The sequence below is a fragment of the Amphiura filiformis genome, chromosome 2 (assembly GCF_039555335.1).
Source record: "Amphiura filiformis chromosome 2, Afil_fr2py, whole genome shotgun sequence".
NCBI lineage: Eukaryota > Metazoa > Echinodermata > Ophiuroidea > Amphilepidida > Amphiuridae > Amphiura > Amphiura filiformis.
Window position 1 is genome coordinate 40,252,682 of NC_092629.1, and position 22,088 is coordinate 40,274,769.

Consider the following 22,088-nt stretch of genomic DNA (forward strand, 5'->3'; position numbering starts at 1 on the left):
ACGGGCCTATAATTACATTTATTTCATGTATCATCATTTATGTTTTATTATTAATGTGTGTTCATTAATTATTCATTTATTTATTTTATTTTCGTTGATTGATTTATATATTGCCATTGATCAGGCTTATATAGCTTATATCGAGAAATTATGATTTCTTTCATTTTTGCTTGCTTACTTGTTTGTTTAGAGATTTTTAGATCAAAGACTAATCATATCAGAACCAGAGTATTAATGATTATTGATGCTTAATCAGTCACTAATGAATGAATATCATGCATATGAATTATAAACGAATGCAATTTGTAATTGAATTATAGAATGAATGATTGGTAGATTGGTTGATTGAGAGACTGATTAATTTGAGATTGATGAAGTTATGAGCGGTCAATAACTATTTGGCTGACTGATTGAGATTGTCAGATCTAACACTATGGACCACAATGGCCTCATCCTAATGACATAGTTCAATAACCTCAATTAAATACTCAATAGTGCAAATTTGACCTCAAGTTTCAGAGTATGAGTTTTGTATCCAAATTTTCAAAGGTCATGCAAATGTATTGGGGTTAAAGAATTGTGGCCTTATTAATTATAGATGAGCATGTTGTGGATCCTAGTGTAAGACCATGAAGAGACAATTGAGAGACTGATTATAAATTGAGTGGTTGCTTGACTCGATTACTTGATTGATTGATATTTTAACACCAAGATACGGTACATTAATTGCGAGACTACAATGTAATTTGTTAATAATTGATCGATTGATCGAACGAATGATTATTGATTGATGCTTGATGAGTAGTTCAAATTTAATTTCATCAGACTGACTATTAATTTATTGTGATTCTATTATATTATATTATTATATTATATTGATTGATTGGATGACCTCCATATCAAATAATTTATTAATCAATTCATTAAGGGTGGGGTATGAACGTTTGGACAGTATTTATTGTGGGACATTAGAGCACATCAGACATATCGAATTGCATTCTGAATACGAAGAATGTCCTTCTGATATCAAATAATTTTGATTTTTTGAAATTCGCAATGTAATACATTTTTATGGCAAATCATTAAAATTGATATTTTTGATATTTAACAGTACTCGAAGTAAACTTTATAAATCTGATGATTTATACTTAAAGTGTATGTAGGTGGGATGAAAAGCCGACGATCAATTGAAAATTTTGACCTTTCGTATTGAAGATATGGATTTTTGTACCAAAACACCAAAAAATTAGGTCTTTTGGGAAAAAATCCATATCTTCAATATGAAAGGTCAAAATTTTCAATTGATCGTCGGCTTTTTCCTCCCAGCTACATACACTTTAAGAATATGTCATTAGATTTATAAAATTTACTTCGAGGACTGTTATATATCACTAATGTGAAAAATATCAAATTTTAATAATTTGTCATAAAATTTGTATTATATCGTGAATTTCAAAAAATGAAAATTATTTGATATCAGAAATACATTCTTCATATTCAGAATGCAATTCGATATGTCTGATGTGCTCTCATGTCCCACAAAAAATACTGTCGAAACGCTCAAAACGCTCATTCCAGATCCCTTAAATGATTCTGATTGTTTTATTGATTGTTTGTTGAATACTTATTGGGCGGATGTTGGTTGAATGAAACAACGATTGAGTGATTAATCAAAGAATCCCTTGAACTTGAAGAACAGTTTGCATCCATTTCTCGAAAATCGGAGTGACTTTTACTTTTTCACCCCTAGCATGCAAATTGACCTTGGACCTGTCGAGCCTCAAAACTTGGTAACTATATGTCCTACGTGCAAATATGTTTTTCTTTTGTAATCCTTGGACCTAGACAAATAATTTGACATGTTTTTAGTGAATTTGGAGCATGTTTAATTTTTGCCCCCTATATGACTATGAGCATGTAGGGTGTTTGAGGGTCTTTTTGAGGGTCACGGAGTTCCAATGGTTGACAAAAGTTTTGAATTCAGCATACCCGAATGAAACAAAACAATGTGGTTGCCAGCTTTTACGCGAACTTGCCGCTTGATGCTTAAATAAGCACATTTCCAAAATAGAACCAGACTAATAAAATAACACTGATTTTACAAAATAAATTAATATGATATCACAGTTTAGGCCTACACTGCTGGTCTATCGAAACCCAGCTACTTCAAAAGTGTGAAGTGTTTTGATCCATGCAATCTCAAAATCAATCGATTGAGATGAATAGAGCGTACTCGTCCCAGTTACATAACAGATGCGGTTAAATGATGGGCGTGGTTACCAACCATATTTGGAGTTATTACGTTGTCATTAACTGGGTTGGTTCAGGTCACTGCTTATGGTAATTCGATTGCGCTGCTGGGGTAGAGCACCAATCTATAGGACCAACGCCTGACGGCGTTGATAATAGTGCTACATATTGCGTTGGTCCTGTATGGACTAACTTTACTTGCTGTGGACAAATGGTGGAAGCCTAGCGCAGTCTGGGCTCGAAACTACTCTTAGCCAATCACAGGTGGGACTTATCCTACAGGCTATTCGTAATAAATAACGCGTATTAGCAGCTCATATGCTAATAAAAATCTGCACTCTGCAGTGGGTACCCAGTACACAGGTTTTGATCAGTAAATTGTTGTTTACGAATTTTAGAAAGGCTCACCACAGATGCAGCATACGAGATGACGGAAGAAAGTAATCTCTAAATTAGTTGGTAAGTATGGACTACATATGAATTGTTGATCAGGTTTTATGCCATGAATTATAAAGCAAATTTAAGCTTAACAAGTTACAACCCTGCCGAATTTTGCATTACTTGTGTTTATCACATTCTTTGGTCCATGTCTTCTCAATACTTACATATACTAGCTGTATTGATTGTGATCGTTTAAAATTGGTTGTAACAGACACAAAAAATCCTGGGGATTCTGTATGTCCAGCGAGGTCATGTCACACTTCCGGTACATGGATCGAATCCATGGGTTCCTACAGTCACCCATGGAAAACAGGGTACTGAAAAACACTACACAATGTCCACATCAGCCATGGTTGGTTTTGTTTACTTTGCATTAATTCCCTCAGAACAGGCAATACAGATTCCAGACAGATAACACTTACCTAATATCAGTTTTAGTTGTCCTTAATAACTCCAAATTGACAAGACATTAAATTCTATTTGCTCATTTTCATACCAAAATCAAGGAAAACATGGTTTTGTTATTACAAAATAACAGGAAAATCATACAGTTCATTTCTGGTCAATTGCAGCAGGCCACTTGAGATAATCAATATTGTTACTTGAATGGCATGGTTGGTTGGTTGGTCAGTGACTTCTGCTCATTGTAAGACTGACAGTAGCTGACAGTGTTGTAAACTTGATTGCATAACATTAAGATTGCCAACTTATATCCTTTGTATTTGAGTTGTCAAATTTATGGATTAGTTACTGTCAAATGAAGTAAACAGTATTTAATGTCAACAAAACATGCTGCTGCAGAACTCTATGCCCGTGTGTGTGTGTCTGAGGGCCGATGACACACATTCGATGGGTGTACACTTCCGGTGTGACATGTCCAGAACATCAATGAATTTTTTTTTGGAAGACACGGATAAATTGTAGGTATGCCAGGCAAACCTTAGTTAACACATTTGCTAGTCAACCAAATTCGCCTAGAACTCAATACATATTTTACATAGAAATTTAAAAGAACAGGCTGGTCAAGGAAACCTACATAAAATGTTTTCTATACTTCACTTGACCCAAATATATGATTTTTTTTATGGTGATAAGACAATCGCACATGGAATTTTAGAGGGATTTTGATAGCAGTTCCATTAAAAAAAGCTGCTATCATAATGAGACTAAGATCTAGAAACACCCCTGAAATGCCGTTTTGGGGAATTTTGCTAGCTGAATCTTTTTGATGAATGTCAATCTTTGACAAGATGTAACTTTGCTATGGAAAGTGCTATGAAAAAAAGGTTTTCAGTTCTGGCTTTGTTTACTCAAGGGCTTTAATTTGATATATAAAAATAATAATAATAATAATAATAAGGCGTTTCATATAGCGCCCAATGCCAAAAAGGCCTCTAGGCGCTTTACATAAATACAAAATAAAATCGATACGCAATGAAAATTTACAAAGATAAATCTTAAAAAGTACAATAAAAGAGTGACCTGCACCCAAAAGTCTTAAGTACACATAAAAAAGCAAAGCAGTTATAATAACAAGAAGCACTTTAAAACCATGGGAAAATCCCGGTAACGAATATCATAAAAACACATCAGACCAAATAATCAGCAGATATTGCAACGAGTGAGATGCGGACCGCGAAAAAAAAAACCCAAGCAAACACGAAAAAGGAACGAGCAAACAGAAATTAATCTGATGGTCGGCATCTCACTCAATATAATCAAAGATAAATAACTTGGCAAGTGGCATAAACAAACTACACAATTGGATTATTAAAGAGATGAGTTTTCAAGTGTTTTTTGAAGATGGCAAGAGACGTGGCTTTCCTGATGGACTGTGGCAAGCCATTCCAAAGCTTGGGTGCAGAAGTGGAGAAGGCCCGCTCACCATAGTAAGATGTTGCAATACGACGAGGCGGGTCCAGAAGAAATTGAGTAGCAGAACGAAGCGAGCGAGTTGGTTGATATGATGCAGTTTGATGGCAAATTTGAATTCACCTAGCATACCTATAAATTGCATGACAGCCTGCCAATTTAAGCTTCCTATAATATCTATTGCACATATAAACATGCGAAGTCACAAACTTACAAACTTCAATATGCACTTCAAATAAAGCAGACCAGCTGTTACCGATCCTGCAGAATAACTTACATAATTGTCAATTTCATGGAATCCCGTTGCTCAGAATTGCAAATTTCACAATGATCTGTCAAATGCGCTGTGGATGCGCTTCATAAATCACAGGTGTGAAACTGACTTTATTCCACTCGCTCGCTTTCGCAGAAAAGCGAAGCCTCGTGGCACTGGGTCATGACATCATGGACGTGTGCAAAATTTCCGACGGGCGCCACATAACCCGTTTTCTGATTGGTTGCAAAAACCATTCATTCCAATCGTAAGCCAATCAGTGAACGCGATGGCCTTTTACGGTACCGTATTAATTAATGTGACCCCCATGTGACCCGCCAGTAAAGTACGTCTAACCTGATGGTTTACAAAACTACTTTGATAATTGCTAAGCCAGTCGGCGTGCTCGATGCTTAACAACCTTGTTGAGGTTTTCGAGAGGCGAATTCACGTGGTGATCCAGCGATCGAGTATAAATTCAGCTTGACAACTGCTCTCGCAGGTGCGATAACAATACATGGACACAATCACTGACATTTACACAATGAATTTAATGAATTATTTATGACATGCATGGGCTGGATTTTACGATCGAGGTAAGGTTTTCGGCCTGTCCCTGCGTGAATATCCTTAGTTTTCAGCATCAAAGATACTTGCGATGACCATTTTTTTGCGGACACTTTGATAACAGGTACCGGTAACTTTTATACGTTATAGGGTAGAAACGATAGCTGTACAATTGTACAAAATATAAATTTTGTTATAGGCCTAAAATGTTGTGCACAAAAATGTGTTTCCGTACATTACGCAAGTCTTGGGATGTGATACACATAGGGATTCTGTTTGAGTCGCAGTTCATGTCTGAGCATGCGCTTTTGCAATTTTCAGTACGGTATAAATTGCGAAACGGCTTATACAATGTATCTCAATGTTCAATGTTCACTATAGTATTACCTCGTACCAATCCGGACCGTCTCGGACCATTACCATAAGGAGATCAGATTTTTAAAATGTTCAAAATCTTGAGTTTCGGGCGGATTTAGTGGGGAATATATCGATGGGTCGGCACAAGTTGTTTTATACCAATTGCGGAGTAGGTATTTACAACTTATCTTTAAAATAATAAACCTACACCAAATCTTGGTGTGTCATACGTCATGTGACACACCAAATCAATCCACAGCTTTATGCTTCCTGAAATCTTTTTTGTACATGTACGGAACCACAAACTCACTAAACTTCAACTTACACTAAAATAAAGCATATGGTAATTATTACTGATCCTTCAGAATACTTGCAAATATTGGCACTTTCATCTAATCCCGCTGCTGAGAATCACAAAGTTCACAAACTTCTGTCAGATATGGTTAGGTATGGCTCAGACAAGCTGAATTTTATACCCGATCACTTTTGCAGAAAATTGATTCTCACACATGCTCAGTGTTTACAGGTACACTGCTGCCCAGCAATTTTGTAGCTAGTCTAGAGTATGTACCAGTGCAGTACCATTCCAGTACCAGTCCTGTACATGTGATTCTAAATTTCCAATGTGTGTACTGTAGAGTACCCACACAGGCACTGTAAATAAAGTACCAATGAAGTAGCTGGGCAGCTGTGTACCTTTATGAACAGCAGCAATACGAATCTGGCAGTGGTTAGTACGCTCTCATGTAAAAATTGAGTTAGCTTGAAATTCTCAACTAAATTTGTCTCCTTAATTGTAACCCATACAAAACTCAGTGAGCTGATCCTGGCCCCGGTGGGTTCAGTTTGTATTTAAAGGTAGGACGTATGACAGTTCCAGGATTTGAAAATGACTCATGGGGAATCAAGGACATTTGCAGCAATTTTACCCCCTATTTTGCGCGAAATCAAGGAAAATTTTCCCCTAAATACCTCCCCTATTTTTATCATTTTGAGGATGCATTTTCATTTCACCCCCTTATTACGAGGAATCGAGGACATTTTTCCGAAATAAATACCCCTAATTTTACCATTTCAAGGACGCTTTTGAATTTCCCCCCATTTCACGGGGAAATGAGGACAATAACAATAACTGTAGCGGTAAAACGCGGACGAAAGTCCTAGAAATACACCCTATTTTCCATTTCAAGGACAAGTTTGCTCCAAAACACCCCCAATTTGGACAATCGCGAACAATTTTGTCCTCGAAAATTCCGCGGACATTTCTTGAAAAGTACCCCTAATTGGAACCATCATGCGTACACATTGTCAGTGAAGACTGAACCCACTGGGATCCTGGCTGTGAAGGCATTGTGGAATGTCTAAGGTGTGCGCTTCTTTGCTGCAAATCATACTATGTTCACAACAGGTGCATATTTTATGTTATTTTAATTTTGTATGGTGTTCCCAGTTAGTGTTTAATGTCATTCTTTTTTTTTTGTCATCAGATATTTACAAGTTTGAGTGTAATGCAAGATATCCTCCTGGAATCCATTGAATTCCTGTGTGATTATCTAGATCTGGAAGATGTATTACCGGACTTGAAAGCACGAAGAGCAATAACAGATGCAGATGTAGAAGTGGTACGAGGTAAAGAATCAAATCTCCGTGTGGAGAAATTGCTGGATATCCTTCGCCGAATGCCTCTGTCAAGCTATAAAATAATCATGGAAGACCTAGAGGCAAAGCGACCTGATTTACACCAAAAAGTCAAGGAACTTCAAGAAGAGCATAATTTTAATCCAGGTTTGTGTTTAAGCACACTGCTTTTTAACCCCATGATAACTACCTGCCGATTGGCCAAAATGAATGTTGTGTCCAATTCTGAACCAATCAAGAATGATATTAATAAGATCATCTGCAAATGCAAGGTTGACCATAAATAGTTTAAAGCCTAGTCATAATTGGCAATTGAAATGAGCATTTCAAGTTATCAACCAATTAGAAATGCTGTTAGATGACCAGTAGTGTCCAGGGGTTAAATAGAACATTTATAATTCCTATAGGCAAGCTTTACTTTTACAATTGCTTTCAGAGTAGAACAGCATTTGTTTACCTTTTGAGGCTCTCCATGCGGGTGTCGACTACAAACGACAAGTTTTTTTTTTTTTTTTTCAAAATTCAAAAATTTCAGAATTGTAATTTTTCATGACCATATTTGGAATCAGCATAAATGCATTAAAATGAGCACAAACAAGCCTAGTATTGGTTCAGTGGTTCTTAAGATAGCTCTTGATGTTTTGAGAAAATATCTCAGAACTTGGGACTTTTATGTTGAAGCCTTTGGTTAGCACGCAGAACATAAAGTGTGATCAAGAGCAAGCAATGTCTGTTTTTCTCTTAAAGCTATAGTGAAGTGAACCAAATGGGCTATTACATTTAAAATCCATATTCCCCCTGTGGAAAATTTTGGAAATATCTTCCACAGGGGGAGTATGAATTTCAAAAGGAATGAGCACATTAGACAGCTCAATTTGAAACTCCCCCTCCCTCTGTGAAAGATTCAGGTCGAATCTTTCTCAAAGGGTGTATGAAATTCAAATGGAGTTGCCTAATTTGTTCTCATTCCATTTGCAATCCATACTCCCCCTGTGGAAGATATTTTCCATGTGAGCAACTTGGTAAGCTTACTACACAAACTAGCATGAAAATATCGGCATTTTTGAAACATCTTGGTTGAAAAAAGTGGTGGAGGGTGTTTATTTGAGGGGGGGGACTATTTGAGGAAATACGGTATGTGATATGTAGTCCTTAATCATGTTGCAAAACAAAATCTAATCAACTCAATCTGCTTCTTTTATCATTTATCTATTGCAGGATCTGTGGATAAGTCCAGTGGAGGAAAAGCGTCAAAGAGTGCTCCTGTTGATAAGGTATGCTTTCGTTATGACTAGTGACTATAACAAACTACATGTTGAGTGGTGCCATCCGATGTGCTTCAATAAAGGAATTCTGTTTGTCTGTTGTAGCTACCACATGTGTAGTACCAGTTCAACATTTGGCACTAAATAATTGTGGTTGACTTAGGTCAAAAATGTATTAAATTTATTATGGTGTAATCTGTCTTTTTGCATTTTGTTCATCCATTTAAACCATGAAAATTGAATAATTACAATAAATCTAATGTACCTACAGTAAAAACAACAACATTAGTTTAATGGAGCTACAAGTTATTAGATAAGAGCATGACATCCCTTACCAAACATTCTGGTTAATTTAGCCTGCATCTAAACAGAAATTATTCTAAGACCAATAAATTAACCAGAATATCAATTTCTGGTTAACAAATTAACCAGAATATCAATTCTGGTTATTTAATAAACAGAAATCATAACCTGAATCCAATTTCAGGCTAAAATCTTAACTTGAAAAGTTTTCTGGCTAAGATATTTAGCCAGATTTTGTATTCTGGTTAAAACATTAACCAGAATCAAAAATATGGCTATATATTAGCCAGATTTGGTATTCTGGCTAATTATTTTTCAGGCTAATTATGGTCACATGATATTAGGTCAGAGGTCACCAACTGTAAGGAAGCAGGCTACTGATAAGGCTCAGAAACTGCCACAACTTTTTGAAAAATTAACAGTTTAAAGGGTATTTTAGGGTCTTTTAACATTGTGTAGTTGATGGGGAACATACCAGCTATGTCTGTGGAAAGAAGATCAGCTGTTCGTAAGTTTCAAAGCCTGAATTTTGTCATTCTTTTTCCCCAGGACACATTGCCTAGAAAGGTTGTTGAATTCAGCAGACATGCATGCATTATGCATATGTATCATTTATTTATAAATAATTATATGTGGGTATACTGCAGGTTGATGCTGGCTGACCCAGGTGAAATGTGTTATTTATGTTGTTGGGGTGTTAATTTTGCTGATGTCTTGGGGAGGTTGTACTTTGAAGCGGGGAGGGTTATTTAGCGAGTTCAAATATGGCGAGTTGTCATTGGGAGAGTTCAAATAAGGTTGTCACATCATAGTGGTACGTTTGTATTGGTTTTAAAGTTGGGATGATTTGGTGGGCAATGTTGATATATTGGGGATGTTTCTACTTTGAAGTGGGGGGAGGATCATTGGAGAGTTTAAATGTGGTGAGTTTTCACCTTCACCAAATTTGAAGTGTTGTATTTGGTAAACTTGAGGTGTGGTGTGTTCTGTTGATGCACAAATTGGGAGTGTTTGTACTTTGAAGTGGGAGGAGGGTCATTTGGAGAATTCAATGCACCAGGATGAGCAAGTTATCACCTACACCGAATTGAAAGAGTTATATCCGTGAGTTATATTTTGTAAAAGTTGCAATGTGGTATGTCATGTTGATGTCTTGGGAATGTTTGTACTTTAATGTGGGGGAAGGGTCATTTGGATAGTTCAAATATGGTGAGTTGTCACCTTCTGCATATTGGGAGAGTTGTGTAGTACCGTTAGGATGTGCTTTGTAAACATAAACTCTTCCAATATGCTAAAGGTAGCTCTGAATATTTGAACTCTCTAAATTACCCTCCTCACTTCAAAATAGAAACTTCCCATTACATTGACATAGCACACTACATCCCAACTATACAAACAAAACTTTTCCAATATGCTCAAGGTGACAAATTGCCACTTTGGAACTCTCCAAATGACGACTCACCATAGTTGAACTCTGCAATTGACAACTCGCCATATCAGAACTCTCCAAATGACAACTCACCATATTTGAACTCTCCAAATAACCCTTCCCCACTTCATAACACCCCAAGAACATCAGTAACACTTTTCACCTGGGTTAACATGGTTAAAGACTGAAAACAAAACTGACAAGGTTGTGACCAACATTTGAGAAAGGAGAGCATTAATTTGTAAAGAGGGTCAAGTGCACAGTGTGAATATCAAACTTCTTTCAGGTTTGGAGTTCAAATAAACTGATGTTATCCAGCAAGTTCTGATAACACAATCCTATAAAAGTGTATTCCAGTGGCGAAGCATGGGTCATCCGATGGGGGGGGCACCAACCATGATTGGGGGCACCGGGTCTGATTGGGGGGGCACAAGCTGTTTTTGGCAATTTTCCTATCGGATTTTCTAAATTTTGCAATCGATTGGGGGCACATGCCCCCCATGCCCCTATGACGCTAATCATGGCAATTGTGGGAATTTCAATCTACACATGTATGAGGCTGAAGTTGAGAAGAGTGAAGTCTGGTTAATATTTCTGGCTAATATTCTGTTTAATAATTCTAGCTAAAATTCTGGCTAATTTGTTCTGCCTAAAATTTCAGGCCTTATAAAATTTCTGGCTAATCTCATTTAAATATTTCGGCCCTTTTTCAGGTTAGAATCAGGCCTGATTTCATTTCTAGTTAATATTTCTGGCTAATAATTCTGTTTAATAATTCTAGCTAAAATTCTGGCTAATTTTTTCTGTATAAATCTTTCTGGCTAAAATGTCAGCCCTAACATTTCTGGCTAATCTCATTTAAATATTTCGGCCCTTTTTCAGGTTAGAATCAGGCCTGATTTCATTTCTGGTTAATATTTCTGGCTAATAATTCTGTTTAATAATTCTAGCTAAAATTCTGGCTTATTATTTCTGGTTAAATTTTTCTGGCTAAAATTTCAGGCCTGACATTAAATTTCTGGCTTATCTCATTTAAATATTTCGGCCCTTTTCGCCAGCGTTAGCTGGCTATGATCTAATTCGGAGATCGTCTTTGTTTGCTAAAGAGATTACGGGTACTAGCATTGGTTTGAATTACTTTATAACTTTTTATGGTGAAAATATATAATAGACCTGTTATTGGATTTGTAAGAAAAAGAAAGTATGTTTTGCCGTTTCAACGAATGAAAACGAGTGAGAATTTCAAAAGTTATGGTTTGAAGGAAATATGACATTAAAAGTTCATGCCAGGCCTATAATAGTTTCCACAGCATATCAACGAAAGAAAATTATAGAATCCTTGTTATCAGGCGTTCTTAGATTTACATTCATGAGACCTCCTGGAGATCAGCACAGCATGAGATGTGAGTGTATTGATAACATGATTAAAACCTTTATGGACGTAAAAGTCAAAGTAAAAATATCCTATAATCTGTATCGTTTTATGGATAAAAATGACTCAAAATGTCATTTATGAAATAATTTATATCTTAAACATCAGTTTTGTCTTTTCAACGGAAAAATTGATGCAATTTCAGGGCCTATTTTTGATATGGGTATAATTTATATACATGTAGGCCTATTATAATTGAACAATATCAGTCTTTATACATTTTATAATGTGCTATATTAACATACCTGCCAACTTTTGAAAACTAGAAATAGGGACACTTGCGAAGCGGAGCGAGCGTAGCACTCGCGACTACGGCCGGGGGTCCAGGGGCTCGCTTAAGGGCCCCTGGTGGGGGTTGAGGGGGCGAAGCCCCAAAGCCAGAGGGTTTCTACACATTTTACACTACAGGAGACACCATTTCTGAGGGGAAATTACAATTAAATGGATTAAAAAATAAGGTTATTTTGACAAAACAAGCCTAGATAACAGCCTTGAAGAATATCTATTATATATGCAATCTTCTTCAAGGCTGTTATCTTGACTTGTTTTCTCAAGATTATACCGTAAAATATTCGCAATTTATACTTAATAATTAAGTATAAATTGCGAATTAATATAAAATTAATGTGCATGTATAAGGCAAGTAGGATGGCAGTTTTTAGCCAATTAACTAAAACTGCATTTCTTTATATTAATAATGAGCTAAGGGTAGCCTAAAAGGCAGAAAAGACAAAAAGACAGAACAATTTGGAGTAATTAATTGACAGGAAGTTATAGGAGTTGTTTGGTTTGCTGTTTCTGTGTGCATGTTCTCATCATTGATGGTTTGGTGGACTGTCATGAAACATGATGGATCATAAAAAGAGTGATCCTAAAAATGCCACCACCCAAACTAATTACAAGGCATCTTCTGCATTGAAGCTGGCTTTCCCTTTAAAGGGAATTTTTATTCAGGTTAGAATCAGGCCTGAATTTAGTCATTATTTCAGGCCTGATTTCTAGCTGAATTCAGGTTTAATTCAGGCCTGACACTTTGGTAAGGGATAACTAGAAGGCTCAAGGAATATTCATAGAAGTATCCTATCGACTAAAATCCTATCATTATAATTTCAGATTCTCAGCACCCCCTTACCCATACCAATAACAGTTATCCCCCCTATCACACCAACTGTTGGTGTTTTTTTTATTCTTGTGGTATTCTGTAGAGAGGATATGAAGAGCTTGTTTCCAAACCATGTCCACAGCCACATGTTCCACATTTACTTTTGACAAGTTTGACATTAGCAACAATGAGTTGTACCATCAACAAGCCATTATTTACCACAACAATGCTGCTATTAACAATATGCAGACTATTGTTCTCATTTAAGAACCAAAGGCCTCACACAGTATTGTTACTGTGCATCATCCACTGTTTGCTTTGAAATGGTACATCCAACTGAAATTACTATACCTATAGCATCACAACCCATTGTAATATCGCACAGGTAAATCAGAAACATGCATGATTGTGTTTGTGGACTTAACATGGTTTGGAACCAAGCTCTTCACATCTGTAAATATTGTTTCAACTACAGAAACAACATTTGTTAAAGTTTAGGGTTTCTGTTCAGAACTTTTTAAAAAAACTGTAGTTTAATTTGTTTCATGCTGATTATTTTAAAAGTTGTTTATATTTGCTTGCTTTCCAGGTTCCTGATACATCCACTGATTCGTCTCAGGTTACAACAGGCATGCAATATCTTGCTGTGAACAAGAAAGGGGCCAGTAAACCATGTGACTCATCTGATGTAGATTTACCTTATGGTAAGAAATTATATTTATTATTACCCAAAACTCCAGTTGATTATTTTGAGAACTATTTCAGTGCTTCACACAGCAGGAAAACTTGTCTGCAAAGGCCATTGGCAACAGCAAGGATCCATTTCACAAAACTTTAATCCATTAATCAAGTAAACATGATGTAACTTTGCAAAGGGTCCCTGTAGTAAATCCTTTTCTGTTTGTAGTAAGTTAAGTGAAATGGAACTTAGGATACATCGTAAGCTACAATTTTGATATTTTCGAAGCTTTGTAAAGTTTAGTGAAACAGACCCCTGGACTCTCTCCATAGACACATAAATAGCTCTTACATATTATATAGTGAGAGCGCATTTAGTTGATAGGATAGTACTTTGTATGTCCCTTGGGCCTTCTAGTTATGTCATACTCTTATATAATAACTTGGTCATCTTGTTTTTTTTTCTGTAAGCAGGTTTATTATAATTATTCAATGACTGAACCAGTGTCATACTGGTTCAGTCATAATTAAAATTATACTAATATTCAAAGAACCAGTACGTTACCAGTAGTATAAGGTAGTAATACGAACATCATGTCTCTCATCTATTTAATAGGTGTCAAGTTAGCTCAATCGATAAGGCGTTCGACTATGGTACGAGAGGTTGCGGGTTCGAACCCTGATGGTGCCTAGTATGCTCTCGCGGAAAAATTGAGTTAGCTTGAAATTCCCCTGGACAAGGAACTTACTGCTAATTTGTCTCGTTGTAACCCGTACGAAACTCTGGGAGCTGATCCTGGTTGCGAAGGTTATTTGTGGAATGTCTATGGTGTGCGCTCTTGAAGCAGCAAGTCCCTGAATTGTTGTTTAATGGTTTATGGAATGATGTGGGGCCATAGTGGTCAGTGACAACCTGTAAAGTGTGCTGAGGTTGTGGATCAACGTCTAGGCGTTGTGCCTGTGCATAGCGCACTATAAATCACTGCGCTTTTTTTTTTTTTTAAGCGAGTGGTCCCTAAGCAAGATGAAAGTAGTACTGGAACATGTTATGGTATGACCATGTTACTTTAAAATGTAACTGTGAAACATACCCCAAAAATGATTTTGGTCATTTTTGTAAAATTTGGCCAATGGTTTTAACTTCTGGGTCTTCAGTAAAAAAATGCATTGAAGAAAAATGCATGGTGAAAATATTATGGATAACTGTTTTCGGCATTTCCGTACCCCAAAAATAGCATCTGTGGAATCCATGCTGATTGTTATGTTTTAATTAATTATATAAAATGCAATCATTTTATCACAATATTATTACTACAAGTCTACGCATATTTTTTTACTCGTTACAGATATTGGTGGTGAATGGGAGAAGGAGATGGTAATAGATGTAGACAAATTGGGGCACCCAAAGGGCGTTATTGTATTGAATGCGAGCAATGGGGATATAGCAGTGACAGGTGCAGGATGTGTGTTTGTTTATAATGTACAAGGGAAGTACAGGTTTAATCTTGATGATACACAAAAACTAAAAAATCCCTCTTGTGTTGTTTACTTGTCATGTAAATATTATGTAACAGACAGGTCAGCTTATGTCAAGTATTATATAAATGCCGATGATGGTAAGTATTGTGGTAGTTGGTTGTCTAGCTGTCAAACCAGGTCACAATGTAGATAATCTATTTGTATTATAGTAGGGGCATTATACTAGGCCTATAATGTAGTAGGTTCCTTCTTTCTGATATTATATACATTGGCCACATGTGTGACTAGCATGAACTTGATGTCTAGGCCTAGTTCTTTATAGTTAATGAGTTGGTTATATTTTGGCTGTAAATTAATTATCATAATAGCCAATTACTAGATCCACTGGTAAATTAATGCAATTTGGATTAACGAAAACACTAAATTGTGATTAGGTCCTATGCCATGAGCTGCCATACGTAGACATTTAAATTTAGGATACAACCGTCATGCCTTGCGCTCGTTGAAATCTGTTTTCCGTACTTCCGGTTTACAGGAAAAAAATGCCGTGCATCGTGCGAGACCCGGCTTTCTAGTCTCAGTAGAAACAAGCTGGGTAACGGTGGCCGGATTATGATCAGTATTTTGTGCCCGGAAAATAGCGGGTCAAAAAGCCGTACGCTCAGTATAAACACGCTGAATGATGAAGCATGGCTAGAGGGAATTTGTGTGGATGCAGAATGTAATCTGTTGGTAGCTAGTGATAGGGTTGGGGAATACATAAGTAAACACACAGGTGATGGGAAACACATTGAAAGTTTTAATGTTTGTGATGATAGATATGGCTGTAGGCCTGGATTCCTTGCAGTCACATCAGATAATAATGTTATCATCTCTGATTGGGGTAGCGGTGAAGTAAAGGTATGCAATCAACATGGCTCTTTTAAAGAGCCCGACTCAACATTATGGATGCCACATACTAAACTGCCAGAACTTCTAATTAAAAATTGCTGACATGGGACTCATTCCCCTTGATCATGTCACAAATATGCCATTAAACCTTTTAAATTTGAATAAGCTCATAATTCAAAAACTAAATGAAGAATAGCACTTATATTCTTGATTGCCATGATTGGGACTATTAAACTTTGAGTTTACTTAAAATTTGTTACTCACAATGTATTTGATTATCTTCATCTGAAATGCTTGGCATGGCTTTTCTGTGACTCATTGTGTGGTATCATGCTACAGGGTGATTCAAAAATAATGTTACCCAATGCCAAAGTTCTTACTTTGATACTGTATATTTTGTTGCATATTATATTATTGATATTTGTATTATTTGGTGTATTGTAATAGATCATGGTTGTACCTTAAATTTGCCATTCATGTTGGGTAACATTCTTTTTGACATATTCTGTAGTAGCCTTTACTTCCATTGTTGTATACAAATTTATACTATTATACTCCATATTTGGTGCTCCATTCGTCATCATCGTCAGCCATCTTCTGTCACCATGATGAGAGGGAGACCCGCCTTTACCGAATTTGAAATTCCAAGTCTGCATTTGTATAACCTTTAACCCTTCAACACTGATACATTATGTTTTGGGGTGTATGCTTGTGGTGAAATAAGTGAATTTGATGAAGAAGTAGTCCTAAATTTTATGATATTGGCTTATATGGGTGAGAATATTATAGAAGGTATTACAATAAAGGAATTTATATAGCGCCTTAGCATAAGTATGAACAAAGCGCTTTACAATGATCTTAAAAGTACAACTTACACTACATCTTAGGTTACAGTAAAATGTACAACTTAATTAAAAATAAAAAACTTAGTTTGGAAACAAATAGGTTTTCAGATTAGATTTAAAAGTGGCCAGACTATGTGAAGTACAAAGTTTTACAGGTAATTTGTTCCAGAGAGCTGGCACAGAATTGCAGAAGGCATTATTCCCATATGATGTGTGAGTTCTTTTACATTCAAGCAGACTGCCATCAGCATGTGATCGTAGGAACATACCATCAGAAAATGTGTGAGATTTTAGGAGATTTTGTATGTACAGTGGTGTTGTTTCATGTCTACTTTTATAAGCGAATGTGAGTAGTTTGTAGGTATCACGCTCTTTTACTGGAAGCCAGTGAAGCTCTTTCAGCAGAGGAGTGGTGTGTTCCATACGGTTTGCCTTGAAAACAAGTCTGGCAGCTCTGTTTTGTATCTTTTGTAGTTTTTGTGTGTTTTTTACAGTTGTACCATATAATAAAGAGTTACAATAATCAATTTGAGAAATAACAAGTGAGCGGACAGCATGGTTGCAAGTATCTTTATCAATATAACAGTGAATGCGTCCCTATATTACGAAGATGATAATTTAAAGAGCGAGAGACAGCAGATATTTGAGATGACATAGACATGGTTGAATCAAAAAAGAACTCCAAGGTTATGTACAGAATCAGATGGTTTGATAATTGTTCCACATACGTTAAGAGTTGGTTCATATATATATTTCAAATTATATGCAGAGCTAGCAACAAAGAATTCGGTTTTATCTTCATTCAGTTTAAGCTTATTTACATTCATCCAATTCTTGATTTCAGCAATACATGATTCCAATTTGAAAAGGTATGCCGGGATTAAATTCTGTATATATTTGTGTATCATCTCATGATATGTGATAGTTCAATCTGTGTTTCTGGATAATTTTTCCAAGTGGGTATGTGCAGTAGCTAAACATCCCAGGACCTACCACTGATCCCTGGGGTAGGCCAAATTCCATTGTTTGAGTTTTAGAAAAATCACCACCTATACCAACTTATACCACCTATACCAACGTAATTTATCCCCTCCAACTTAATCAAACTGTCTCCATCACTGCATACAATCATTGTTATAAAAATACATGTTGTATAAATGGTGTTGAAAGGTCAAAGTTTATATCTTTTAAGTATATATTTATGTGCCAATTGTTGTATTATATGTGACACAATCTGGTCTATGGGGGCCAAAGGCGGCAAATTTGAAACCGAGATAACGGTAAAAATATGGAGGTAAAAAACAATAAAATACATACGAAAATAGACATCTAAAAACTTTATAACTTTTGAACCAATTATGCTAGACCTTTGGTGTTTTCAGTAAATGATAGCCTATTGTATGCATAATGTAATAATTACAGTAACTCAATTTTCAAAAATGCTTCCTTTGGCCCCCATGAACCAGATCGTGTCACATATGGATATCAATTTAATTTGTAATTAAAATCTTTTACTCAATTAAAAGTTAATTATAGGAGGCTTCCTACCTTAGGTGACCATTTGTTAGTCAATAGTATACATCATATGAATTTATGTATCAATAATGTTGGTATCCGTGGTGGGTGCATTATGTCATATTCAATATAACCTATTATAAAAATCACAAATTATAATTGTGACACGTTCCGACAAAACCAGGAACAAGTCACATTTTTGACATTTCATGATTTGAATAAAAATGTTCTTTTTATGATTTCTTTTTATGGGAATGTCATCTTTAAATGCCTATAACTCAAAAACATGCCTGGCGACTTGTTCCGGGTTTTGTTGGAGCTGGTCACAATTATTGTGAGTAAACTGCAAGTAGTATAGGTAGACTGTAGACTGAATGCAAGTTTCTAAACAGACTACAATGTATATTATACATTGAATGTTTATAAGTACAATGGTAAGAATATTTTCATGAGGTGAAATATGGACTGTTCCATTCAACGATGCTTATATATTTCACTGAATGACAATATTTTTTTCCATTGAATGAATAAAAACATTCAATATTTGCTTTATAAGTCATATATAAATTCTTTTTCTTCCACTTAATTTTATAAGTCAAGCTTCAAGTCCCTGTGTTGTTTAATGGCTTTTGGAATGATATGGGGCTGTAGTATTGTTATTTCACTCCAGAAAATTGATTTCAATTCTATTCAAATTCAATTCTTTCTACATCTGGAGTCTTGCTATTCAATTCCAATTCAATCCACCTTGCTTTAGAATTAATTCAATTCGATTCCAATTCATTTTTTTCAATTTCAAAATCATTTCAATTCCAATCCAATGCAGTGAAATTAACAGCTAATCAATTTCAATTCAATTCTGAGCATTCATTTCAATTCCAATTCAATTCCAATTCCAATACAGTTGCAGTTTGTGTTAATTGACCAAAGGCACACTGCAAAAACTGTGTCTAGAGATTGAACACTTTTTTGTCCTCGATTTGTAAAATCTAAATCTTCAAAACATCAAGTGTTTAATATCTAAACACAAGGCATCAAATTACTAAACATGTTTAGCATTTAGACATGTTTACAAATCGAGGACAAGATGGTGTCTAGAATGGTATTTAGTATCTAGACACTGTTTTTGCAGTGCATGTTTTAAATTTTACTACCAATTTTATAACACTTGACTCAGCAACACAAAGTCAAAATCAAGTACAATACTTGTCACAAAAGCATTTCAACAGAAGATACTTTATTGTTATGTTAATTCACTTTTCACATTCAAACAATGCTAGTGATCCGTGACCTAGAGCTGGGTCCTATTTTATGAAACTTTGGAACTTCTTAGTTCTTAGGTGACTTAATATTTGTGTTAACTTCTTGTCCACCATGCACATTATTTTATAAACTTAAGGTGTGTGGTACATGTACGATCGATAATGGGACCATGTCTGTACCCACATTGACCTCAAAGATGTCAAAAATCAAGGTTTTGATACTATTAGAGAAATAGCCCCTACTTGTCTCCTGCTCCTCCTATGATTTTACACCCAAAATCCACTTTTGAAAATGTGTGAAAAAACTGTCAAAAGATATTTATAAGCATTTTCTTTAATGGTTTTCTCACAATTTGTTCAAATGTACAATGACTTTTGAGCATAACAATTAGGAGCTTGAAATTTTTTTATGATTAGCGCCAAGTTTGAGATCTTTGGCATGTGGGGGGTCTCATACTCACAATGTGTGTCTCTTAATAGACCTGGAAGTGTATCAGAATACAGAACGGGGGAAGGGCACTTTTTACAGGTGGAATGATCTGAAATCACAGACATCTGCTTGTGAATTGAAATGCTGAATTGAAATCAAAGCTGAATTTCATTTCAATACCACTTCATTCTTCATCACTCAATATGATTTCAATTCCAATCCAATTCAATTCTTCATTGCTCACGATGATTTCAATTCCAATCCAATTCAATTCATGCCCAAGCCCACTCATTTCGATGAAATGAAAATCGCCCAAAATTAATTTCAATTCAATTCGATTTCAATACGGTACATTGAATTAACATTAGGCTGTAGTGGTCAGCAACAACCTGTAAATTGTGCTGAGGCTTGTGGATTCAACATCTAGGCACTGTGCCTGTGCATAGCGTTGATAGCGTACCATAAATCACTGAGCTTTCTTTCATTTTTCATGGAAAATTTGTAATGTGCATGTACTACAGTATCAAGTTTTGGTCACAAAGTCATGGTGATGAAATTGAGGAAAATTGACTTCAAGGACAATATTTGGTTTTTATCAGAGTCTTTTCTAAATGAGACTGATTTTATCATAAGTGAGATACCGTAGTCTCTAAAATGATACAGATTTCAACTGATAGACAATTATGATGATATTTGAAGATTCTAAGACTTCTTGAACAGTTGATGAATGAGATCAATTTATATCATGTATATGAAAGATTGGGGAATCGAGTTAATCCAAAAGGAAAGGATGTTTTTCCACCTTTGATATTACTTAAAAATTCAATTAATACTCACAGCAATGAAATGAAATGAAATTAAATTAAAGTAAGTTAAATTGGCTATTTGTTACCTATTTCATACAGGGTGTCCCAAAAAAAAGAGGCCCCTCATTGCACCCTCTTTTTCTCCTATTTCTGAAAAGTTGATTAAATATATTTTGGTATGTAAAGAAACCTTTAATTATTAGCTTTAATAATCAAAAACAATTATTTTAATCGGCTCACAACTTTTGAAGATATGCCCTTTTGAATAAAAGTACCTGTTTTTCACTCTGTCCACGGATAGCAAACAGAGTGGTTGGGATGGCTCATGCTGTGGAGTGGCCTGCACGATCGCCAGACCTCACACCACTTGATTTTTTCCTTTGTGGCAAAATCCAAGATCTTCGCAAACATATCCGGCACACAAGGATGGTACGCAATGCAATTGATGCAATGAGGACCAAGGCTGAAACCTGCATTCGATAAGGAGGCAACCAGGTAGAGGGCAGAGCAGCACAGTAAACTCACTTCAGAAGAACTAAAGACAAACCAAATAGCTGTTTAGGGCTATCTTTTATCCTAAAAAGAGAAATGACTTAATGTTATAAAAAAAAAAAGCAAGAAACAACAAAGTAAGAAAGTAAGAAACATAATAAAACAAAAAGGCATAAATAACCAAGTAAGTAACAAATAAGTAATTGCAAGTAAAGCAAAGGAAGTCCCATTCGGCATCCATTTTACCCACAAATTAATGACACTATTAACACAATCCATTGCCCATAAACCCACCGGTAAAGCCCATTCCATAAAGTTATTTTATAAAGTTATCATTGAGGAATGTATGATATTCATGCATGGTATGTGTACTCCTTTTCAATCATTGAAGTAGCGAAACCTTCTCCGTGGACAGAGTGAAAAACGGGTGCATTTCTTTAAAAGAGCATATCTTCAAAAGTTGTGAGCCGATTGATATAATTGTTTTGGTTTATTAAAGCTAACAACTCAAGGTTTCTTTACATACCAAAATATATTTGATCCACTTTTCAGAAATAGGAGAAAAAGAGGGTGCAATGAGGGGCCACTTTTTGGGGGGACACCCTGTATTATGTTTTATGACACAAAAGCATAGATTGAAACAAAGCTCATCTGAATCCTGGCCACCAAGGGTTTAAAACTAGTAAGAGAAAATGCATGTACTTTTCTATTCTATTTAAACTTGTGTTCACTTACATATTTATATTTGGGGTGTTGACTCTGTATCTGTCTGTCTGTGTGA

General features: G+C 35.7%; 1 protein-coding gene across 1 annotated transcript; it reads left to right on the top strand.

Moving 5' to 3' along the window:
• Nucleotides 1-2,596: 2,596 nt before the first annotated feature.
• Nucleotides 2,597-16,301, top strand: LOC140140675 (uncharacterized). Its single transcript, XM_072162435.1, has 6 exons — nt 2,597-2,709; nt 7,228-7,525; nt 8,597-8,652; nt 13,499-13,613; nt 14,934-15,203; nt 16,297-16,301. Exons 2-6 carry the CDS (start codon nt 7,249-7,251, stop codon nt 16,299-16,301), a joined length of 723 nt encoding a protein of 240 aa, XP_072018536.1. The 5' UTR covers nt 2,597-2,709; nt 7,228-7,248.
• The last annotated feature ends 5,787 nt before the right edge of the window (nt 16,302-22,088 follow it).